The 26,093-nt window shown below is 37.7% G+C and overlaps 1 protein-coding gene across 3 annotated transcripts in view; it reads right to left on the bottom strand.

Annotated features, from left to right (window-relative positions):
• Window positions 1-4,220: 4,220 nt before the first annotated feature.
• PTPN21 (protein tyrosine phosphatase non-receptor type 21) overlaps window positions 4,221-26,093 on the bottom strand; it is a 42,472-nt gene continuing 20,599 nt past the window's right edge. For 2 of the 3 annotated variants that reach the window (XM_082762049.1, XM_082762050.1), the window contains exons 9-20: window positions 25,914-26,001; window positions 25,117-25,196; window positions 23,809-23,910; window positions 23,169-23,229; window positions 22,617-22,701; window positions 19,450-20,915; window positions 16,980-17,117; window positions 14,226-14,447; window positions 12,884-13,012; window positions 12,338-12,572; window positions 11,651-11,811; window positions 4,221-10,819 (exon numbers count right to left, since the gene is read on the bottom strand). In XM_082762049.1, coding sequence (XP_082618175.1) covers window positions 10,691-10,819; window positions 11,651-11,811; window positions 12,338-12,572; window positions 12,884-13,012; window positions 14,226-14,447; window positions 16,980-17,117; window positions 19,450-20,915; window positions 22,617-22,701; window positions 23,169-23,229; window positions 23,809-23,910; window positions 25,117-25,196; window positions 25,914-26,001 — 2,896 coding nt within the window. In that variant the 3' untranslated portion in view covers window positions 4,221-10,690. The remainder of the gene's footprint in view (window positions 10,820-11,650; window positions 11,812-12,337; window positions 12,573-12,883; window positions 13,013-14,225; window positions 14,448-16,979; window positions 17,118-19,449; window positions 20,916-22,616; window positions 22,702-23,168; window positions 23,230-23,808; window positions 23,911-25,116; window positions 25,197-25,913; window positions 26,002-26,093) is intronic. The other variant, XM_082762051.1, reaches the window with a different exon arrangement.

Here is a 26,093-nt window from a genome sequence, read left to right as displayed (position 1 = left end):
CTCGCAGCAGCCAGCAGCCAATTCCAGGAGATGAATAACAGAACTATGAGGTGACCCCCAACTCTTCCCAGCTATCTGTTTCTCTCATGAGAATGTTCGCATGCCAAACAAGAAACTAAGCAATGTGTCAAAGGCCATCAGCTCTCCTGTCAGCCTAGGAATTCCTCACAGGACCTCCAAGGAGTAGCCTCTACAACCAGAAATTCAGCTTGGAGGCATTTGGCACCCTGCATTTTCCTGATGTTTAGCACAAGCAAGACCAGAGACGACACAGGCAGCTTAGGTTTGGGAGCTGACTATGGGGCTTCCCAAGCGCTGGACACAACCATCTCAGGCAAGAATTATAAAAGAAAGATTGCAGAACTAATCAAGCTCTGATCTGCTTTCCTTTCCTCAGAAACAAATGTGGATGGTGTGTCCTCCCCTCCCAACTTTACAATCTCCCAGCCTTGCACAAGGGCTTTCAACTCACATGTAGCCTTCTGATGGTCCCCACTGTGACTTTCTATGGCATGCATTTTCTTCAGGACTCTTCAATATTTGAACTCCTCAGAGCCTGTTTTGTTCACCTCATAGCACAATCAGATCTCCCCAAAGGGTTCTTGGGCACATCCCCTTCACGTCCAGCTCCCTGTGGTCAGAGCCTTTACCCAAAGAAGAATCAGACAGGTGAGAGACCAGCCCCTGCCACAATGAAGCACCCCCAGACACCATGCTCCAGTCACAAAGCTATGGGACGGGTCAGAAACAGGCCAGGCTATCTCACAGTCAAAGTCACCTTCACAGGGATTGAGGCAATTCACCTGGTAATATTGGTGCAGTATTTCCAGTTTCCTTCAACAATGTAAATTAGCCTCAGTTCTGCTTATTTGACATTATTCAAATACCACCGTCATGCAGAGGGATAAGGCTGACCTTTTGTCCTGAAAACACGCTCAAACGAAGCACCTTACTTCCAGCTTGATGGCATAAATGCACTGAAAGTGCTAAAATCACCTTGGCAGCCCTCCTAACACCAGGGCACTAAGGATAAATTTTGCTCCCAGTGCAGGGAGAGCACAGTCAGCAATGCTCCTCATCTTGGGCAGATTGCTTCTTAGCAGTGCACCAGAGCTACCCCCTCATACCTGCTGCTTGCCCTCCTATAGCTCTTCTGATTAGGGTGGCTGTGCACCAGCTCCTTCTGTCCTTTAAAGCTGAAGAGCAACTTGGGAAGAAGGCAAACCCTTCATCAACCATCTAAGTTTGTTTCTATTTTTGATGAACAACTATTTTCTTCCTCTTTCCTAATTACATTTTGATTTTGGCTGCTAATGCAGTGTTTCCCTTCTTCTTATGAAGAAGAAAACAGACATCTCATTTTGGTCAGGGCGCTGCTACTTCTCTTTTTCAAGCCAGAAGTAATCCCCAAAGAAATAATGCTCAAATTTGCTGATTATTGTAGCTGGCCTACCTCTTCAAGAGAGCTTTCAGGACTACTCAAATCAGGAAATAAAAATAACCTTGTATTTATAGTATGTCAGTGAAAGGATGGGTCGTCCTTAAACAGGAAAACTGAAGCAGTACAATTCCCTAAGATTTATAGTTTCAAATTAAATTGCCTCCCAAAATTCAGGGAGAGAAGTGAATATTTGGTGACTGATTGAACGTAAAGTGATGGAGACCTACAGCTCCTGGCTTTCCAGAGACAACCCATATTTTTGAAATACAGGGTTAGCACCAGCTACTTACAAAGACTCAGAGATGGTCAACTGAGAGCAAATGAAATTATTTTTATATTGTTATGGTGCAGGAAACTCAGATAAATCCTGATAAATCTGTTATAATAATATCTTAAACATTATCAAACAAAAAACAAACTGTCTTCAACCTTCCTGAAGTTTTTTGCTAAAGGTTTTGACAATGGAAAGACATTTTCAGCTTCAGTCAGTCATGAATAGCATGGTATGTAGGCAGAAGACATCAGATACACATATGCACACACTGAAGTATGCAGTTCCCTCAAATCACTGATTATCAGCATTAACCAGGCTTGACAGGGGCTTTCTTCATAGGTACTTAACACCAGTGAAAATTCTTCATCTGCCTCTGGGTATGACAATTCCAGGTCTGTTCGTGGAAGGATTTGATGTCCTTCTAAATTTACGTAAGGCACATGATTGTCATTTTAGAAATGGCTAATAATAATAATATTAATAAACTGAACTAACGATCTTAAATTAAGAAACCTCATCTGCAAGCCCTCCAAATCTTTTCTGGTTATTTCATTTATTACAGCGGATACCTAAAATCCACAGAAAAAGTAAGGCAGTATTGGTTGGTATGTTGGGGATGGCAAATGTTTGGCTAAAATGTAGGTATCTGTCTGCAGGACTGTCACACAGATCTTCAGATCACTGCTACGAGGCTGTAAAAGCAAAAGGGGTTTTGTGATAAAACAGTCCCAGGGCCACCTATTTCCTACTTACTCTTGGTTTTTCTTTGAATTAACAAGGCTACTTCAAAGCAATTGCAGTAGTGACAGAACTAGCCTTTCACTATCACAACAAGCATTTCCCTAAGCACTACGTTCCCCTGAAACCACAGCACTGCCATCATGTACATGCAAGTGTTGACCACAGAAGGTTCACCTTGCCCAAGAGCCAAGAGAAATTACAGCAACACAGGGTACCTGCTTCGTTCAGAGCTGATGAACATCCATCCTTCATCCAGGTCTCACTCACCTCCAACTCTCCTGCAACAGCTTCCCCTTTGGTACCTGTGTCAGTGACATCATACTTGTGAATTGTGACCCTCTGCCAGCAGTTCCCTGGCTGCTGGAGGTAAACTGGCAACAACTTTGTGGTGCTGTGCAGCTTCTGTCTTCATGAAGAATCCAGCCTTCCGGGGATGATCGTGGCAATATTGGAAGAGAGAAAACACAAATTTATATGTTGTCATTGACAACTCAGGGAAAAGGAATGCATTTAAAAAACAAACCAAAGCCATATCCTGTCACACACAGAACTTCCAGCTAGTACCTAGCACTGCTGAGTTTCACACAAACTGCATCTATCTACAGCCATGCTACATTTAAACAGCCCTAACAGCAGAATGAGAGCTACTTCAGCTCTCCTGAGTCTCACCTGGTTGAGGAACTTCTCCTATTAGCTCCCTGTAGTTCCTCTTGTACCAAGTCCTCGAGCTCCCACCCAAGAAACATGCCAGCTGCTTGTGCCAGACCCCAGAATTGCTATCAGCCAGCTCTGGCCACCACGAGGCTCCACTGGCAATTTTACAGTGGCTGGAAAATAACAGCTGCAGCCCAAAAGATTAGAGTAATTTTAGGGGAAATTTTGGTTTCTGAGAGACCTTTCCCTCACGTCCAAAACCAGTACAAATAATAGCTTTGATCAGAATGGCTGAGTGTTTTTACCATATGCCTAGGACCCTGAGAAGTCACACTTTCCTCTTGATTTTGAATTCATGCCAAATAAGAGCATTTTGCACATGCTGAACATTGCACAGGACATTCCCCAGGACTTGGGAATTGATCAGACAAGTACACAGATGGTTGGTAAGTTATTATCTTACCTTTAGTAGGTTAATGCCATCAAATTGAGCATGCCTGGAAGACAAAGTTTTATTAACATACTAGTAGTTCCTGAAATAGGTAAGTAGGCAGCATATTTGAAGTTTAGCAAAGACAATGGGTATACAATTGTCCAGTGTGCAATTGCAGTGTCCAGTATACAATTCACCCATCATATTGTGCCTTTTGTATCGCCTCCCTTTTTGACTAAATATCAATAACAAAATGAAGAAAACTTCACTATTAAGTATTGCTAGGAGCTCCAATGATACTTAGTATGCAGTAGATTATTTCTTTTGTCACCTACTTTTAGAATGAGTTTTTCAACTTCTGAAACATTTTTATCCTTCCTCTGCTTAAAGGTAAAAGAGAAATTAATGTTTAGTACTAAAAAAGTCCCTGAAAATGCAAAAATATCTAAAATGATGATAGGGTGTCAGTCACAAAACTTTCCTGCTGTAAAGATGAGAACCATTAGTATCTGACAGTGTAAGTTTTATCTTCATATTAAAACACAGGACAGCACTTGCAAAGCTTTGACAGAGGGATGACATCTTTGTGCATGGAAGGTGAAGTCCCAGGCTAAGGTTGCACATTAAAATTAAGTTCACTGATTTTTCTTTTAATAATGGAACAATAAAAACTCATAGTTGCTTCAAATATTTATTTTCATGGCAAAAATAGACTATTATATATTCATTTCACATATATTACATTCAGTAATACAAGCTTTTCTGTCTATGAAACACAATTTGTACACTGTTTTACAAACCAATTTCAGTTTTACAAGAATTAAAGCTGTTTTGATTATACATTTTTACAGTATTGGTGGCAAGACAGCAAAAATAGATGTGTTAACCACTAGCTTAGTACTAGAAAATAATACTTGAAAATTCATGTTGTTACTTTTAAATAAAGTTCCATTTAAATCCTTGCATATTGACTCGAACAAAAATGGAAGAAAACAGAGCCAGATCCTGTATTGCTCTGATAGCAAGGACTCAGTCCTACACAGCTGCTGAAAGGACTTCAAACACAGCTTGCTTTAGGTGAAAGAAGAGATTTCAGCAATGTGCAGGAGTGTACATACTGATCTGCAAGTTCAAGTTTCTAAAATTTCCACCTAAGTCTCCCCAGATCATCCATAAAGAGGACACAGGGATCTGGGGTATTTCAAAGCAACTTCAGGAAGTATTTTTGCAAAGAGACAGCATGTACACCTTGTCTGCCAGAATTATTCAGGATTAGCAATGTGACAGACTGGAGGATTTTACATGTTATTTTCCTATCAAGCCTCCTATCATTTTACAAATGAACAGCGTTTGCGAAGTCTTTAAATACTTCAAAATCCCCTATTTTTTTTTCTTAAATATTTCCATATGGAAAAACAGCGTTTAAATTCCCTTTTTAAAGGTGAGGCGCCTTCTGAAACTGTGCTTGTAAAAGTAACAATTTGGTAGTACTGATTGCCACCTATCTGAAACAAAACAACATTACGGTGTCTACAGACTTGCTCTCTAACTTGCCACACGCTGGATCTGTTGTAAACTCTGTTAAATCTTTGCACTTTATTTCTGCCTTCGTTCCCCAGTTAGAGCTGAAGAATGGACTTCTAAAGAGCAAATACACTGGAGGTTATTCTTAACCACTAAATGCAGCATCATGTGGAAAACAGCAAAGAACAGAATCAAAGGTCATTTAGCAACTGTTTTTTGAAATGCTCATAGAAATTAAGATTTATTTTTTTTACAGTCCTTGTAGACCTTAAGGTAACGTATGTGATGCCAGCAAAACACACCAAGTTAGCTGGTCCCCAATAGGATCTTATTAAGAATCTTTTTTACAGACATATTTGCAAAAGCTGTTGAAAGTTTAAGATATTTTCCCATATCCTAGCACAATATTAGAGATTCTCTGAAGTTTTCATATCAGTGTATGGCAAACACTGCACTGCAACATATTTGTAAGCACATGTTAAAATTCCACATTTCAAGGATCTGATTCTCAACCCAACCATAACCTGGTGTAATTCACACCTGCAGTAAACATCTAGCTGCATTCACAAAATTACTTAAGCTTCCAGTCTAACCTGTATCCATTAGAAGTTATTGGTGCAAATTTGCATGTATGCTTATTCACCCTGCAGTTTGCACATGGAAAACCAGAGACCACAGTTCGAAAATCTGACCTTTAATGAGTAAACAGAAACTGAGCTGACAGATTGCATTGCATCCATTTGGAAAAGAATATGTTTAAAAATAACACAGCTTCTGAAAAAAAATATTTGGAGTTTCAAAAATCACATTTTAAAAAGCCTGTAAAAATAACACCTATGACTACATGCTCACTTACCCTACTATGCCATGAAAAACATACCATATGAATCAAACCCTTCTAGCAGTTCTGCTGTGGATACATGTTCCAAATCCTCCTCCAAATGCCTTCAGTCATTCCTCAGATCCATGCTCTCTGGTTCCAACATTTTGTACTTTCAAAAGAGAATTTCTTCCAAGCTATCTCAGCTACTTTTCCTTTTAATGCTCTAGTTTCATGTATGCACATTCCTGCTGCATTCTTTTGGTTAATTCTTGTAATCTGTATTTAAATTTAAAGTAGACGTGAATATTCATGATTTAAAGGCTCAAACTTTCACTGGCAATAAGCATTTTTTAATTCCCACAGTATCAGGAAGAACTTAGGGAATTTTGTGTCTTGCAGGACTGAGCTCTGTCTTTGCATGAGTTTTAAATATTGGGGAAAAAAAAAACAACAAAACAACTACCTAAAGCATGGAATTATTAGCAATTGAACTGTTGTTCCTTTTAAATTAGTAATTTGAGCTAACTATTGCAGTATAGTAATGAGTTCACTATTTTAATTCCAGGGTTTTAGTAACACTACTGGTATTAAAACCGAGGTCCCATTACACAGCTAACTTGTATGATAAACAACCCTGCAGTTCCCGAGTTTGGTCCAAAGGCCATTGAAATCTATGAGCCACTCAACTTTAACAGCTGCTCCAACAAGAAAAATGTACCAGCAGCCTCTGGTAGCCTTAGTTATTGGATTTAAGAAGCTATTTTTGGAGAAAAGTGCTCCAAATGTCATTCACTTAAAAAAAAAAAAAAAAAAAAAGATAAAAAGATGCACAAGATTACAAGAGGAGCCAAAAAATACATACTTTCTCAAAATGCCAAGAATTTTTCCATTTTAACACTCATTTTACTCTTATTTATTATTAATTTACTTTTATATATATATATATATATATAAACATTCATGATAATTTAGAGCAACTTTTCATCATCCACAGAAGTTACAGGAATTCTGCCTTGCTCACCTGCTTTTAGTTACATTTACAAATCTAAACCATAGTGGCCTGCAGTTGTAGTTTTCACCATTCAGTTGTGCACAATGAGAGTAATGCTAAGGCATAAAAGTTGTGCTGCTCATGGGGACCACATTCCTACGTGCAGCAGAAAAAGGACAGCACTGTTCTGCAGGCTGCAGCAACACTATGCAGAACTCCAACATGCTGCTCCAACTCTGTCACAGGACGAGTGAGACGTGCTTTGCAGCCTACAGCAAAGCCTGCTAAGTCAGCGTCACCTTCGCAGTCAACAGGGCTTTGAATTTTGTTTTTAGAGAAGAGCTGCGAGCCCAAGAATACAAAGATTCATTGGCCAAACAATCTCTCCTCATTGCAAACAAGGCAGAAATCAAAGGTCAGAAGCCCTTACTACAATTCGTAGCTTCTTCTCTTGACTCTTCATAGAATTTGATTCTAAAAAGCATTTTCCACCTAGCACACAAGACAGTCAACTCTGTCTCCTGGCAGTACTATAGCACCTGTATTTATCCCTGAGAACTTTGGCTTTCCTAGAGACCTACATCTTGCTCTTCATCATGTACCTCAGGAATAGCTTCACGCAATTTTTCCACTAAAAAAAGTCAACTCAAATCTCACGTGATAATTATCTGGTTTCTTCCCCATCCAAACAGAAGCACGTTTGGCAAAAATGGATAGGTGTATAGGGGAATTTTAAGCTTTTGACAGACAGATCCACATGCAGTTCAGGCTGTGACTAGGTTTGGGCAATTAATTTTCTTAGAAAGTCCAACACTTTACAATGTATCCAGCGCAACTAGGTGTAAAAAGCATCCCTTTCAAGGCTCAGAACAGCTAAAAACTGAATGTTCTTTTAGAAGTTATCTAAGAATCTAAACAATGCTTTTAAATTAATTTTGTTACAGGAGGTTGTGGAGTTTCATTTCTTTTGGTGTCTTCAGAAGAAAAACTGCTCATTTTTAAAGCTCACTTGGAGACATATGCTTATATATAAAAACAATCCTGCTATCTTCAGTAGGAAAATTCACATGAAGTCAAGTCTATTGATGCAGAAATGCACTGCTGATGGAAAGATCTGAAAGCTGAAGTGGAGGAGGTAGCAGTGTTATTGCTTAAAAATATCAAGACTGACTACCAGATTAGAGAGTGACCACCTCTAAAAGAGAACTCAGTTCCTATCAGCAAGACAAAAAAGGTAACCAAAACAAAAGACTTACTCCCTCACCCACCTCAGAAGCCACCACAGAAGTTTGGAATTAAATTGCTTATTTTGATTGCTCTTTTTAATGCTTTATATCTGATGTAACTTCTGAATTGATAAAAAGTGTCGCTTGAAGTTGTGGCCATATATAATTTCATAGAAAGCTGCAGGTATCGTGTTATGATCACAGTTCAAACTTCAGAAATGGTACCAGCTACATTCTAGAGTATACCTTTCCACTCACAAATATTTCTGAAGACTTAGGTGAACTGTGGTAAAAAAGTAAAGAAAAAAACACAGTGTTTTTAAACACAGGGCACAGTACAAACATCTTTGTTTCTTTCACTGATACTTAACACAGATGCATCAAATTGGTTTGCTTGCAAGACTATATATAAGAATCAGTCTTCAGTAGCTGGTGTTCTCTGGTATAAGGCAGTGTTCCTTCCAGTTTTACATCTGGTAGTTAATACTTGCTAGGCACTTCATAGTTACAGAAAGAATATTTTCCCCCATCTACAATATTCAATCTTACTGCTACTGAAAGTAGAACAATTTGGACTGTCCAAAAGACGACTAAATGCACTAGCTGAATGCTACAGTGTATTTTAAACCAGTATATTTCTATAGAACAACATATTAGCACAAAGTCATTTGAACCTTGTGCTTATCTATATACATGTAGCTTATTACAAAGGAAATTGAGGCAACCTATTTATGACTATTTTAATTATTACTTTGAGAGGACAATCATTGTTTTGAAGGGGGGGGTGTGGTGGGGTAATTATTCATGATAGTTTCCAAGCCCTTGAGGCAGGTCAGAGAAAAATAACATCACTTCACCGGTGAAAAAAATCACTATCGGTCTCATTTCGTTTCGTTAAGCAGGTATCATGAGAAATAAATATTTAAACACACCTGTAGACTGGTCTGCTATAAGTTTTTTTGCAGTTGTACCAGATATCTAAGAACAAATAGCTCACTTTTGTATAGGGATTTTCAACTCAGCATCTCAAAACACTTGAAAAGGCAGGTAAAACCACACTGTCCCCATTTTAAAAACACAGACAAAAGAGTATTCAGGGATACCATCATTAGACCAGACCTGCACTAGTCAGGGACAATATAACCAGCAGAGGCAGGACATCTTCAGATCCACACCACAAGCACTGACTGCCAGCTGTACAGTTACCAAAATACCCACATCTCCAGTGTTACCTCAAAGAGTTCTTACATTCTGCAGGCATTCTCAAACAGCTCCTGTGAACATTCTTCATTGCAACACTGCCCACCACTAGCAAAACCTGTTCTAGCACTAACAAAATAGGCTGAAGGATTCTACAGAAACTTCCAGTGCTTTAAAGGCTCTCCTGACTGGGAACATGAACATTTTGAATGGTCATCTTTGCACTGTGCAAACCAGCAATCACAGCTGCCACGCCTCCTCCATTATGTGTTACACGATCATTCCCACTGCGCCACTATGCACCTTCTTACTCCAATTTTGGTTCTCTCACTTCATGAACTTTAAAGGCTCTTCCTAAAATAACAGGTTAGTAATGGCATATTACCATATGAAACAATACATGATTATAGTTTCTATGTTTAACTACATAAATAACAGAGCAAAAAAAGTGCTTAAAACATTTGCATCCACTTTGATTTCAGCCAGTAAAATCAAACTGTCCTCTAAATATATGAATAATACTGAATATGTACTTTCTCTCATCCATTTCCTTCCAGGACATTTGTAGATAATTACAGTATTTTTCCCCTGCTTGTTGCCTACAATCCCATAGGTAAACTTGCTTCTACTCAAATGGAAATTCTCAACAGTTAACTTGATCGTTCACCTGTAAGTTCTATTACACAGCACTCTACAACTACCTATTACCCTAGTACTTTCTGCACAATTTTTCAGTTCAAGCATTGTCAATCCTCTCCTCTGAAAATAATATATTGTTTAAAAAGTTGGTTTAAAAAAAATACAAAAATAACTGCCCTTAAAGCAACCACTTAAAGTATGTAAGAACTGCTAATTCTGCAAAGTAAACCAGAGGAAACCAAAAGTTCATTTTAAAAAATACAGGTGCTCTAAATATAAAACTGAAAGCAGAATGAAACTGTGTAAGACCTTGACATTCCCAAGGAGCAGGTTTCTCTCCCCATGTGCATCCACAGATTTTAGCTTTTGCACAGTTAATTACATTAAAAAAAAAAAAAAAAAAAAAAAAGTTAGTACAATTGTGCCATGTACTTCCATTCTGTAAGATATTTATTTTGCCCAATGTAACACCACTCTAAAAAAGTTTCCAAGTACTCCAGACCAGTACAAGTAAAATCATTCCCTAATATGGCTGCAGCTGAACATGGGAAGAATTTAGTCCAGCGAAGATCCTGCTTTGCAAGGACTGTTACATTGACTTGCATTTAACAGTCACATACCAGCCCTAAAAGGTAACTGTGTGATTCATCATACAAAGAAAAAAACAGTGAGAGCAGGTCTGCCTGGACAACTGTAATTTTCTTTCTGTAAACTCTTGCAGTGTCCCTTAGGAAGTGGGAGGGATTATATAAGTCTTGAGCTTTTGAGAAATTGAATGAGAACTCCATAGACAAAAGTGTACTGAGAAAGAGTCTGCACCATCATCATTCTCTGCTGCCTCAACATGTCCAGCACTCGTGGGATGTCCAGCATCTGGAGGAAGAGAACAAATGATTACAAGTAACTGGTAAGCAAGGAGACTCACTTGTCCTTTCTCAGCAGATGATTCAAGACAGTACCAGTGATCTGGGGACTGAATCAGCTGCTCTAATTTCAGCTCTGATAATTCAGCCCATACCTACAGTATGGGCGTCATTACACTGCTGACCATGCCTACCTCAGCTTCCTCATCTGTGAAATATTTGCCTATCTTATGGGCTATGTGAGTCCTCACAAATCTAATAGCTGCAAAAGTCTGTTGCACTGTTAGGATAAGGAAACAATAGATGGAACAATCAATTTGTTGAGTTTCAGGCAGCACATAATGTTACCAATTGCTTTACAACTGCTCACTTCTAGCTAAAGGCTGATAGGACTAGGTTTTATTTTATTAAACTACCACTTTGTCCTCCACTGAGACTTGTACTGCAAGTACTATTACACTAAGGAAGAAAAACATTTAATAACAAGCACAAGAGACTGACTACAAACATGTTCTTGAACATTAATTATTAAAACTAAGGCATGAAGTGGTAAAGCCAAGGCAACATCCTGAAACGTGCTCAGTAGCCCAGAGCATACCTTGTTCCACTCAGTGATTCAACATCCTAACTGAGCGTTCCAAGTGTGTAAGTAGGCAACCATAGAAGATTATTAACTTCTGTTAAATTGCCAAGAGCGCTTTCAACCATAATTGTAAGGGCTCTTCCAAAGACCATGTCTTAGGAAAGCTCAGATGAACAGCCATAAAATACTTATTAGGCAGATTACTTACTCTTCCACTACCTAACATTATTGAAAACATGAGGAAAAAAAGGAGATCACCTCATTGTGTTCCAAGCAGGCAATCATGATCTCTGACAGTATGACCACTCCTGTTCGTCCTACACCTGCACTGCAATGCACCAGCACAGGAGGATTAGAGTTCTTAGGATCTGCAGTGCTGTTTGTATGGCGCCGCACTGACTGGATCTCTTCCAAGTATGCTATTGAGTTGAACAACATAAGAATGACAAATTTAGGAAATAAAAATTCCATAAGCCGTGCTATTACACTGCACAACCACTGGAAAAGCAGTAATTTAACAAACGACATCCCACAGAAAAATTATACGTTATATACATCACAAATCATAACCCAACCAGAGCAATACAGATATACAAAAATCATCCAACTTTTCTATGGATTCCCTTGTTTTCCTACCCCCCACCAAAACCAGCTTGTGGCCATCTTGCTATTGCTGGCACATATTCAAATATGTGACATTTAGTATAATTATGTTTTAACCTAGATGAATTTTAGTAAATTATGTATTTTGCTTTAGATTGAAATAGTTACTTAAACAAACTGGCAGGTGTACTCCTATCAGAAACACAATTCAGCATATCTTACTAGTGTAAAGACACCTTTTGCAGTAGAGTGCTTGGCATAGCTATCAAAAGCTAATTAATGTTTAGCAGACATATTAGGTGGTATAAAAACAACAACAACAAGCTATTAAATAAAACTTACAGAGAAATCCCTTTAAATCCTCTGGACAGCCATGTTCTGGCCAGTCAGTGTACTGCAAATGCCAAACTGTTCTCTCCTGTCCTGTGAGAAGATGTTTGATCTTCAAACCCGTAGTTGCATAGCAGCCTGAATCAGTACGGAATCGTGTGGTAATCTTAAATCTTCCATATGTTACAGTGTTGTGCCTTGAGCCAAGACGTGGCCAATATCTGAAGCTTTTTTCTCTCCCACTTTCCTTAAAAGCAAAACAATTCCTTTACAATAAACATGAAAACATTCATACAACAAACATTCCTTTAACTGTATTTCCCCTCTATTAAGTGCTACTGCAGTGTACTGGCTTTTCACTGAATAAACCAATTTTCCATAGGAAAGAGTTTGCAAGTGTAGAGCTTTCTGCCAAGAAAAACAATACAGAGTGGCAAAGGGGTCACCAGAAAATTATCTTTAATCTATTTGTTGGAGGAAAGATCCTTTTACTCTAATGGATCAGAACAAAATCATTGCATAAGTTTCAGGAATAGACCTGACTGGGTCTGTACTCACTTCCTCTGCTGTCACCATAGCTATGATGGCAATTCCTTGTTCCCAGATCATCTGCCAGAAATCCTGACATGTATTCTGCAAAGGGCCCTGTGTAGCAATGTAATCCCACTCCATGCCACCAACCGAAATCTGTAAAAAGAGATAAATTTGATTACTAATTATGTAAAACCCTTTCCCAGTTCCTACGCCAGCCATTTCAAGATGCACAAACTGAAACAAACAGCAACAGTGCAGAAGTAAGACACTGTGATTTATACCTTCCTCCAATTTTTTACTTGCACCTTGCCACATCAGATCAAGAGAAACAATGTTTAAAATTATGTAAGCACATAGCTAAATAAATGTATTTTACATTATAAGCATAAATTATCTTTACTTATTTGTACATTATATTTCTTTTTTTGTGAATTCAAGGTATTCTGGCCAATTCAGGTTTAAAGAAGCTTTCATACTCTGATAAGGCAAATGCTATTATGCGCACCAGAAGAAGTCAGTATTAGTTGATGTTTCCTCAAAATATTATTTAATTCAGAAAGGTCAGAAGAGTTACTCCAAATTTGGAAATGAGTTGAAATATAGAAACTATGGTACTACACCAGGAAAGAATCAGATTTAAAATAAGACAATAAAACAACTGCAACAACTACTCAAGTAATAAAAACTCTCTAAGTTGCACTTTAGTAAGTAGATTGAAAATGAATGAACTGCCTCAAAGGTTCTTGAGGTCACCCTGCAAACTTTTTTTTCTGCAAACTGTTTTTAATAGAGTTTAAAGAACTAAGTCTGGGGAAAAGGGTCATCCAAAAATTATGAAAAAGCGGAATTCCCTCTAGCACCATCCGTTTCCCTCTAACCATCAAAAAAAAAAAAACATACTTAAGCAGGGAGCCAGACTACTACCTGTTGTGGACCTGTGGACCTAGCCTGAGAGTGCAGAAGAGGATGAAATAATTAGTATTGTCACTGCAGTTCTAAAATTTCATTATTGCAAAGAATCCCAATTTATTTAAAAGTTACCTTCCTTCTTAACTATGGGAAGAATGGACATGCCTTCTGTTAGTACCAATCAGGAGAGAGATCGAAGAGATGGGAGAGACATGATCAATAAAAAAGACCTCTCCAGTATAGAAATGAAAGCCAAAAGACCTCTCCAGTAATTAATTAACCCTTTACTATTCTTCTAAGCAGTGGGGAAAAACAGGTTCCCTCTTTCCCCCCAGAAACCTCTGGAGAGGGAGGGAAGGATTCTTAGCCATCTGACAAAACCAAAATTAATATCCACATCCATTTTTATTCACCATATAAACTGGAAAAAAAAAAGCTCCAACAGTCTTTCTCTTACCTTGATATGAGATGCATTGATGTAACCCGTGTTATTTTCTTTGGTTGGGACTAGTTCTACTCTGGTATCATCATAAGGAAGGACGTCCTGGAAGCGGTTTCTCTCAGCATTTTCAGGAAGCCGAGCTATTGAGCACTCACCATCTATAAGCCTTTTCTTCTGAATGCGCTCATATTCAGTAAACACCATTCCCTGTTCTAACCGTTGTTCCAGAACTTTACACTAAAAGACAGAACAAAGATAACTACATGAAGTCACGTTCTGATACAAGTCTATTTTAACACAGAATTCACGAAGGATAAAGTGTATGTGTTTTCCTCTCCTATATACTTTTGTAATGCTTTTCAAGCTACTATGTTTGTACAAACATACCAGAACAAATTAGAAGCAATTTTAACTAGCAGGATTTTTTTTTTTCAAGTGAAAACAGTATAAGTACCCTGTTATCCTTCACTAAGTCACAAAGACTACGGATATTAATAGTATAAAACAAAAACTACTTAGTTTCTATAAAGACAACCTAGCTGGAAAATAAATATTGGATCAAACCAGGTGGTTTATGCTACAGTACAAACTGCCTCAAATACTTTTGAGCAAGACATACTCATTAATCATCCTTCTCAATATAGCACATTGGATTAAATCATTTGAAAAATCTCATTTAACCATATAGTCCAAAAAAAAAAAAAAAAAAGTCACATTTATTGTTCAGATGGAGAAAGAACTCCATAAATGTAAAACAAAATGTTTGCCTCATTCAATGAATTTATCATTCACCTCTAGTATTCCACATTTTCTTAGGCTGAAGATATTAAAAGTTGAAGACAGCAGTAAATCCTTCTTAGAACCTCCTGCTGCAGCTCAGATATAAAACAAGGATTTTTTTCTACTAGTACAATTCAATCTGTTTTATTTAATTAGCCCACCAAAAGATTTATTCTTTCAAAACCAAGTTCTTTCTAAATCATAAGACACTTCTGGAATTTCAACATCTCTTTGCCAACAATAATTAGAGGAAAAATATGTAAGATTTCAGCCAGAAAATTTCATCTATGTCACATGTCCCCAGCCTCTCTCAGCAACTGCTCTGCGGTATCAGATCAGAAAAGTATCCTGTATCAAATAACTCTGATGCCAAATGCTGCAGAGGAAGGTGTAAAATCTCCATCATATGCAATTTACACTTCAGTACATTAATTGTCCGAACTCCTTTAAATCTTTAGGCTAGGTTTCCTCATTTAAACTAATAGCAACATGAAGCTGAGCAATGAAAGAGGCATCGAAACAACTATAAAGTCTTTGTCTTCTAAAAATATCTGTAGTCTGGACTTTCTTTCATGTCACGTCTAATTTGTATTGCCTCTTCTCCACAGCTTTAGGAATCACTCCCATTTCATGACATCTATTCTTCCTGTACATGACTGCCTGAAGCAAAGGTGTAGTGACTTCCATTCTCCTCATAACTTCAATTTACAGTTTCTGCTTTTCCCTTAGCACTTTGGGAAAAACTAGCTGAATAGTAACATGGCTGAATTAAATGAAGGTAAATCAAGGAAGTGATGATAGATACAAGCAAGAGGAAATAACTAACATAAGTACTAAATGTAGAAGAGTATTTGAATAACACAACGTTAACTTCTGTCCTCCCCTACCATCTTTAAGGAGTATATGTAGTTCAAAAAGTCGTTTCAACATAGCTGAAGTTAACAGTCAAATCTCTCTCCTATAGACCTAAGTTCAAGCCTTCAAAACCCAAGACTGAATTTCTACTATGTAATTTGAAACTAATTTTCTTGGCCTGTTCCTTAAACTGCAGCTGGTGAGAGCGTGACCATTCCCTTCAGGTTCTAATCTTGCTCCGTGAATGTCAGCAAATTGAGGTAGATGGAGGTCTGCAGCTGAGGATGCCCGACCATGTTCAGAACCAGATTCCAGAGAGACCACTGGCTGCAATATATATACAATAATCATCGCAGACCTCGGTGTCTCTAGTTGCTCCCCAGTTTGATGTGTGATGACAGCATTATTCTGAATAGCCCTTCACAGACTGGATATTGACCATGTTTCACACTTTTCTGCATCCATTTATTGGTATATGAGGCAGGCTGAAGTATGCTTATTGACATTGGTTACCCTGACACAAGAAAATGAAGTCTTGTATTTCTGAAAGTATGATCCTGTTCTAGAACCTGATGTCCTCTCAGTGATCTGAGATAATTTAGTGGATTTAAAATTTCAGCAGATCACACAAGTTCCATCTATACTTTCAGGAAGTCACCTGAGGAAAACATAAATGCAATCTGTGCAGGCTGTACCCTGGGAATGCAATATAACCGCACAATTTGTTGTAAAAACTGTATAAATAACTAGTCATTACAATCGAGTTCATGCTCACACTCATAATTTTAAGTTTAATCTGTTTTCATTCTGGCAAACAACCCAAAAATTAAAAGAGAAAACAGAAAGATTTGGCATAAAGACGTGTCAGTAGATGTTAGTTGATCTGCTCTGCGTGCAAAGGGTGAACTCTAACTAGAATCACTGTCATCTTAAATCTTAAAGAAAAATCTGAGTTATACCCAATACTTCTGGCAATGACTTAGCAAGCAAAAGTTTGTCTGTTTTGTTTCTATTCTCACTATTTGAGTTACTCTGAATCAGTTTGAAGTTGACATAAAGCACCATTCATATGCAATTCATTTTGAAAAATTACATGTGTTAAAGAGAAATCAAGCATGAAAATCTTCACCATACCCTTTCATCATTCGTTCCTCTTGTTGATTCTTCCTTCCCCTCATCTGGTAGAGGCATTCTAGTCAAAGTTAGTCCATTCAGGGCAGCTAGCTTTAGAGGCCCTATTTTTTTTGCATCAGTTTTATTCTTTTTCATACCCTGCAAAAGAAAAGCTAGAACTTACAAATATTCTTAAACAACTGATGAAGTTACCAAGCAGAACCCTGATGAGTTCCATTTAGCAAAGGATACTTCTTTGACCCCTTCTGCAAACAGCTCTGACCCTTCTTTTGATAAGCACTGCAGTGAGAGATTAGGGTGGTGGGACTACATTCCTCCAAGGACACAACACAAGTCTGTCTTCATTCCACACAGGTTAATGAAACTGCATGAGAATGACAAATATTGTTCTCTACAAAGCTCACAACTGAGGGTGTGAGGCAGCTACTCTGGATAAGTAACATTCTTGGACAGAACTAGAATCACTATCCAACCAATAAATACACTAATGGTTCTTTACTGGACTACACAATTTGCAGACACTCTTCTTCCCTACGAGTGGACACTAAAGTGAGACTAAACCTTTAAGATATCTGGATATAATAAAATGTTTCACTACATTTACAACAAGTTGTACATACAAAACATGAACACAGGACTACAGGCAGATCTGAACCCTGAAGCAGACTATGAATCTAAACTACTGTAGTGACCACTCTTTATTTGAGAGAAATATAAATGGGAGATTTCTATGAAATAATAAATTCAGATGATTCTTTTAGAAAGCATAAGTGGAAAAAAAATATCATTCTTGCAGTTGCTTAGTTTGGTTGTTAAAAAAAAAAAAAAAAAAAAGAAAAAGAAAACACAACACTGAATATATGGGTGAATATGCTGCCTGAACAGTGATAAATGCTTCTGAAAGCCGAATGGAGTAAGGAATACAAAGACAAAGCTAAGAGGATGAGACTGCATTTTAAAGTGAACACAAACACAACACTAAGAGTTCATTGGAAAGCAAAATGCATAAAGAGTGGTAGGAGACACTTTTTTTTTTTTTTTTACCAGGTAATTCATCTCAATAGTGAATACAAAATGGCAATTTTCTATCCTGCAAGAGTACTCTTAAACATTACTGAAATAGAAAGTGATTTACTGAACAATTACAGTGAAAAAGTTTTAATATCAACTTTGTATCAAAAGATGTATATTTACATAGCTATCAGAAGGAAAAGGCAGGGTATGATTTTGGTAGACTCAGTGTCTGAAAATAAATCTTTTAGAGAAAAAAAATACAGAGTATATCTAAATGTGAATACAAGAAGCCATCACCTCTTTTTTCCCTATATCCACATAACACAGGAGGAAGGAGATTTAAGAAAACATAAATAAATTTTAAATGAATCAAAGCTGATGAATGTTAATTTCACAGTGTTTAGCTCCATATATATAAGAAGTCTGACACACACAAAAAATGAAAGTACAGTAACTATTGATATACATAATTTACGTTAGCATTTGAAGCATCAGCTCTGGCCTTTACTACAGCAGCACACATTGTATAGTAGGTCCACTGCAGTCCAATTTGTGCAGAAAACTATTTGACACTCTCAGGCAGGCAAAGTTAGCAACAATTAAATTTTTACAAAGGCAAAATAATAATAAAAATGGTCTTTCTCTATTAGGGTGTGAAATATGAGAGGGTCTGCATAAAACTAAGGAAAGTGAGTAGTAAAGACTGAGTGAAATCATACAGTCCCAAAGAAGCCTTGGGGTTCCTACAAAGTAGGAATTATAGAAAAAGTAAAACTTGCAGTTGTCCGATTTATTTCTTTTAATGTATTCATAAGGTTGTAGTAGAATAAAGGGGCATTGCAAGCAAGAAGTAACTTCAGTGAGATAAAACCAGCTTAAGGGCAAGGCAAAAGGGAAAGGATATGAAAAGAGGAAGGAATGAAGGAAAGAAAAGAAGAGAGTATCAGGGAAGAATTTACTGCCTAATGTGTCAGATTACACTCTTAGGTCAGAATAAGAGGGTAAACGAATCAAAAATGTAAACACTGAGCTACATCTGATTTTTCAGTTCTAATATTAGAAAGCTGGTAGCAGAATGCAAACAGTTGGTTTTGTTCCAGATAAGCATAGGTAGGGCAGAATTTGGGATCTAGAACTGACTTTAAAATAGCTAATTCTCCAGTTGCTAGATAGTTTAAGTGTGTCAGATTAAGGGAGGCTGCACAGTTGGATTTGTGTGGGAGGACTCTACCAAACAGAATTCAGACATGGCAGAGAAGGAGAAAGAGAAAAGATAACTAAACAAAGTTAATGAGAGAAAATAGAAAAATAAAGTAGCTTTAATTCACACATTTTAAAAGCATCTCTCAGATTGATTAAAAAACAACAACAAAAACACTTAAACAAAAACCCCACACAACTCTGGTCACAGAACAATCTGAAACAACACAAACCAAGAGAAATAATATCCACTTACACCTAGTGGGGGAAGGCCTTCCACAATATTCTTCTTCCCAGACAAAAGATCAGACACAGGTCTCTTCTTTATCGAATCCTTCCTTACTCTGTATCTCCCTGACATTGTAAGGTCAGATTCTGACATAGATGGCATAAGCAGTCCTTCTCCTCTTCTCTGTACCTGGCTTTCTACTAATAAATGAACCGGGCTCATATCTTTTATTCTCTTTTCTGTCTCTGTAATATGTAATTTAGGCTCAAGAATATGCAGAGGGCCAGCAGATGAAGCAACAGAGCTATAGGGGTAGTTGAGTACAGGATCATGAGAATAACCACCCATTATGGATGAAAGTTGGGTTCGATCTTCAGGGAGAGGAGAGAGACTAGTACTAGCTTTGTTTTCTTCTTCAAATTCTTCTTCTTCTTCACTACTGTGAATTAGCATAGTGGCATCTGAAAGGGTTTTCTTATGATCACAGCTCACACCTTCATCTTGTTCATTTTCTTTTTGTTTGGTTCTCTCCATCAGAATGTTGGGCTGTGACCCTTCCGAGATAACTCTTGGAAGAGCCACATCTGCTGCAGATGCTGACATGGTCCTCTCTTTTATTCTTATTCCTTCAAAGCTGGGAGTCAAGCCTGCTATTTCAATACTGTTCCTTTTCTGCAGCTGAGCATGGCGTGCCGATGTTAGAGGTTCACTGACTTCCTGTAGAGAATGTGCCACAGGCAGGCTGTCTTCCTGAAATGTCTGGACAGAATGATGCACTCGCCTCGTGATAAGATCCGGGTTGCTGCTGCTAATGTAGATATGTCGGGAAAGGTCCGGAGTACTATTTGCAGGTCTTGGATATGGGTATGGGGGAGGAGGTCGATAGACTTGGGTCTTCATTATATTTGGTGCTGGATAATCCTGAGCCTGGAGCTGCACATTTGTCAGCTCAGGCACACTGACTGCCCCGACAACCGGGCGCTTTTCAGCGGGATAGGGGTAGGGGGACTGACTATGGAAACTGTAGTTCAGGTTAAATGGGTAATGGTTAGACTGAGGGGAAGTGAAGTGTGCATGTTCTCTTATTTCAGGTTGACTGTAAACCAAGGCATCAGGCCGGCTGTAGGCATACGTATTGCTGATGTTGAGATTTCTCATTGAATGACTCTGCCTATCTGTGTGTACCATTCCCCTTTTGAGCTGTCTCATCACAGTTTCATAGTCTGGTGTGGGCCGATAAGAAGGTGGTATTAGCGCGCTGTGTCTGTGTGATGGGACATAATCAGTCCTGAGGACATCGCTTCCAGTAATGCTTGGGTTAGAGGACATTGGGGATGGCTGCAAGTAATGCTGTGGATTATTCAGGGAGTTTGTGCTATGTGCACTATAGACACTACCATTGCGGATTCGACCACCGTAGTCATGAGGGGCTCTATCCAAGCTAGTCTGAGAGTGACAGTAGTATCCATTCTGATTGCTCACAAAGAGGTTATCTGAAAGTAAAGTTTAAGAACAAGCTTTATGTTCAAGACCTTGAACAACAAAGATATTCTCTATTAAGATGTAGCTAACTGAAGCTTGAGACTTTCAAAATCTCAGTTGTTCTTAACTATGTCTTGAATTGGGAAAAGAAAAAAGCAGAGTTTTTGGTGTTGTTGACACCTGAGGTATACACAACAGAATGACCTGGTATGTTCATTTAGATGATGCAACCTCCTACTGGAAAGCATTATCTCAGTTTACGAATGGCTTTCTTCAGTTTAGGATAGGAGTGTTAAGTTTAATTCTAAGTTAAACAAATCTATATCAAATTGTAAACCATTCTATTTGAAAGAAAGAACAGACGTTTACACCAAGGTTTGTACTAACCTAATGAGATCAGCTTAGATTGCAAGAAAACAAACACACAAACAAACACACAAACACCCCCTCTTCTCTTCAAAACACTCTCAGGTCTTAAGTAGATATAGACCTTTAGTATTTATTAGCCCAAGACCTTTAAAAAAATCAATTTAACATTTCTGCAGAAAATTTGGACACAGTTTAAACAACAACTATGTATTGTTTGCACGTTAACATATACCCACTCTGGTGGGTAAAGAAAATGTTTTAATAGTTTATGCACAATATACATTTAATAGTTCAACAACTACTTCATTGGATGTACAATTTGCCAAGCTTCATAAAAGAACAATTAAGTCATTTTTTAGATGCCTCTCATGATCTAACACCAAGTTCATCATTGCACACTTATGTTACTAAATTGCATAACAACCAAAAACTCTTCTCTTTGTTAAAAATAACATTCAAAAGTAGCACGATATAAAGTGCGATAGCATTCACTGTGTCCAGCAATGATTCCAATGCCTTATTGGAAATAATTCAGGTCCATTATGAATCTACATATCTGTACCTTTATGAATATTCATGCAACTATTTACATTGAAAATGTGCTCATTCCCTTACCAATGAGTTATTATGAGTATTTTTTTGATTTAGCTGACTTGTAGGACTGGAAGGTCCCAATCAAAACTGAGGACTCTTTGCAAAAGATCAGATTAACCTCTCTAGGGAAGCAGCTTTGTAAATTAGACATTATTTGTAACCATCAAAAAAGCAGAGAAAGCAGCCATGACTCCACACTGAAACTGCTTAGGAGTGTGCATTCCTTGATACTTTTTTTTTTCCTTTTTTTTTAAACAAATGTTTACAGTTCTCAGCCTTTCAATTCCCGACCACTATGTAGTCTAGCAAACTCAGAGAGAAACTCAACTCATCCTACATCCTGTTTTTACGCAGCTATTAAGATCAATATTGACAAGGATCTCAGAATGCCATACCATACCAGCTTGGTACATAAACCAAAAAAACTGGTCAGTTAAATTCATGCAAGGGACCACAATCAACAGTTGCTGTATTTGCTGTCATAACTACTTTTTCTCATATCCCACTTTTCATGTCAGCCCACACGCAGCCTAGCAGCAAGCACTTCAATGAGAGTTGCCATGCAAACCTAACCCATGGTCAGCCTGTAAATTTTGTCCAGCTCTAGCTAAATAGCTAAAACTACAAATTACAGCATTCACCCTCTAAAGTGGTGGGCTTCATGAAATTTAAATCACAAGATCTGTCTGTTTTCCACCTTGTTTAAAATTATTCAAGAATTGGAAATTTTCAAATCTGCTACAAATTACCTTGGGAGGATGCATATGGTTCAGTATAATGACCGTTGTAATGCAGCTGAGGTGGTGGAGGCATCATGTAAGCTTGAGGCTTGGGCTAAGAGAGAATTTTATTATTATTTAAAGAATTCATGATTTATTTTAAATATGGAATTCTTGAAATTTACATGCATGCACAGAAACAGAGTCTAAGACTTAAAACATTTCTCTAAATCTGCAAGTAAGTTTCTCCTGAGAGGCCAAACAAGAAATGTATTTGAAAAAAACACAAAACCAAACAACCCAAGATTATACCTTGCTATCTGAGATATAGGAGAGTCCCTAAAAGACAGAGCAGTCACACTAAAAATAGAATTGTTTAAAATATTTTTTACTGTAATTATTTTAATTCCATTATTCAGATGTTTTATAGCAGCTTTTTCTACAAGTCAGAAAGAGTTATTCACATAGTAGATACTCGTCTTTTTCACTGCTCATCTTACTTCACTGAAGGAAAGTAATATCTGTTTCATAGTCAATTTAAATCACTAAAAATGTGAATATGAAACTATTTGCTTTCCTTACCATGGACATCCTGGAAGAAGATCGCCTTCTAACAGGATTCACTGTAACGGGCTGGGTTTGCCTACAGAAGAAATATTATGGTGAGAAATCATTCTTACAACACCAAGACTTATTTCAAACCTTGGGAAGTGCTTGCAACGTCAGTTAAAATCACCCTGCATTTCTTGGAGCTTTGTTAAACAGTCCTTCCTACAGCCTGAAAAGGGAAGAGCTTGGTGCATAAACCACCATTGCTACTAGCAGAATCCTTTATATGAAGCATACAAAGAAGGTGGCCCTGAAGCTGTGCAACAGGGCCGAAGGGGATGCGTTGCAAATTTGAATCCCATAGAAAATCTCATACTAAAAGTTCCCTGTTCTACAAGACAATACATAAAGTCATTTACAAGTGGTCCTTAATATTTGCAACATTAGAGGAACTAAAAAACATGACTACAGTGCAATTTTTATGCTCTAGTTTAGCTAATGTTAATAACTTTTCATAATTTTTGTAGTGCCTTCATGATGGACTGTTCCGAAACCGTAAGCTCCTTTTTCCTCACCCTATAATGCATCCTGCAGCAAGACAGAGGTCAAAAAAATGGCAGAGAACAAATGCAGGAACTGACAGATTTCAGAAAGAAATGATTTTTCAGCTCACCCTTTGGGAAGTGAAGGACGAGAAAGGATTGGAAAGCGTGGAAGGGAAAGAATGAGGGAAGATTTCTGAGAGCCCTCCTCAGGTGGAGAGTCCAGGGAATCTCTAAAGACAAGGTACATACAGATAAAGAAAAAAAAAAAGCCTGAACTTAATACAGGTATGCATAAGACAGTTTTCAGCAGCAGGACCAGATGATAGGAAGTAATAGAACAGAGATTATCAGAAAGGTTTTTTTTTGAGGACTTTTCCTATTAATAAAACCATGTTGTGGTTAAAGTGTCAAAAGTAGAGAGTCATCCTAAAGATTGACATTCAATACAGAACTCTATGGAACTGACATTCAGAATGCAACACACAAGTCCCACAAATGCACTACTTCTACCAACACTTCTCAATCCTCTCAAAAGGTAGCCAAGCTTACAAGTTTAGAGATACAGAGGCTATTTTACTCGAAATTAATCTTCTTCTTCTAAGATGAGCTAACATGAACATGCTAGGGAGTCATCTGTTGTGGAAAATATTCCATTATCTTTCCAGTGGCCACAGAAAATTTTGCATCAGCACCTCTATAGATAGGTTGTTGGAGGTATATGTACAAGGAGGAGGAATGGTACATTTGGAAAATACTTTTTTCTTTTTATGTTAAGCTGTTCAGTGGATCTAATTCTCTATTTTTGGCTGAAGTAACTTAACTGAGGGAAATCTGTACCAGTGGAGAGGAGTAGCTCAAATTCCACCCCTTGATTTACAAGTTGGAGACCAGCCCATTTAAATTTAATTTGATGAATTGTATTAAATTTACTTTGCACTAGTGCTACTTGAGCTATACAAATTCCATGGATATCCAAAGGACCACATACCTCTCAGCTGTCAATCCAGCACATTTCAGGAGTGCTTCACATACACTTCCCGCCCTTTTAAAGGCCTTCAGAGTGTCCTTTCAGAGCAGTTCACCCAAACACAGGTTAAACCCAATCCCAGTGATTCCAACAAACATTCTAGCACTAGTAGCCTCCAAGGCAACTAATGTCTGTCACTGCACTGAGATCCAGCAGCAGGGGCCAAACATTACTACTTTTGGTAAGATTTTCAGTGTTTAATATTGTCCTCCACTATGAACCACACTAAAGCGTAAGTTTGATAAATTGGTAACAAAAAAATTCTCAAAAACAATTAGGGAAAAAATACAAGTCATTAATTAGTATAATCTAAAAAGGACAGTACGGACATTACAGAGATTATAATACACTTCACTTCCCCATGGAAGTTTCAAGGGCACCAAGAGTTCTGCTAAGGTATTCTACTTACAGGCTGCATTTATTTAGTCTGTAAAATTTGTGTCTAGCTACGCACATCCTCCACACATATTTTGCTGTTTCCATATCTTCCTGCCAAAAAAATAAAAATAAAATAAAATGTGCACATTAGGCAAAATATGTACATCCATCACTTGCTCTCATAGAAGCCACTGAATTTTTTTAGATTAAATTGGTATCATCTGATTTTGTTTAAATTAACTTCATTGAAGCCATCAGATTTTCTCTAAAATCGTACGTTGCAGGCCTAAACATACACTTTAGCCTGACAATTTTATTAGATTTATGAAAGCTGAAAGAAACCTTCTCTTGTAAATATCTACTATAGCACAAGCACATTTTGTAGTTTTTACATACGGTGCCATCAGATACAACAGCTGCCTTCTTCAAAGGCAAGTGCTAGATGCTAGATGAACATGATTCTGCAAAGCACATTGTGGCCCATTCCAGCATAGCTCTAAGAACATGCTCATCTTTAAATGCCACCGACCTCACATTTTAAGAAAATATGCTATAAATTTTACTGGAATGGATGAAAATATTTATGAGCACGTGAACAAACCTTGTCAATGCACTCCACATAAAAGGTCAGATTTAATGCCTTCTCCTTTCTGGAGCACTGTCCCTTAGAAAGCTAACCAGAGGCTAGATTATTGCATTTGACTCATTCACATAATTCAAAGCTGCTAAAGATATACAAATAATTCATAGGACAAAAATTAGCAGTTAATTTGTGGCTTTATTTACTGATGTCTTAGTGAAAAAAAATCAAAACAGAAATTCACTCACAGTTTGGAATTGAATTGTCTCTTCTTTGTTTGCCAGCTCTAATGCGAAAAAGGATTTGTTGTGAGACATGTTGGCAATGTCATGCCACCTGCAGACAAAAGTGACAGACCATGACTGGCAAACCCTGATTTTCAAACCATGCAAACTGAAACTGAATTACAGAAGCTGTCTCTACAGTTT

This window comes from Aythya marila, assembly GCF_965140915.1.
Source record: "Aythya marila genome assembly, chromosome: 5".
Taxonomy (NCBI): domain Eukaryota; kingdom Metazoa; phylum Chordata; class Aves; order Anseriformes; family Anatidae; genus Aythya; species Aythya marila.
Note: the sequence above shows the minus strand (reverse complement) of the source record. Positions and strands in the feature narration are given on the sequence as shown.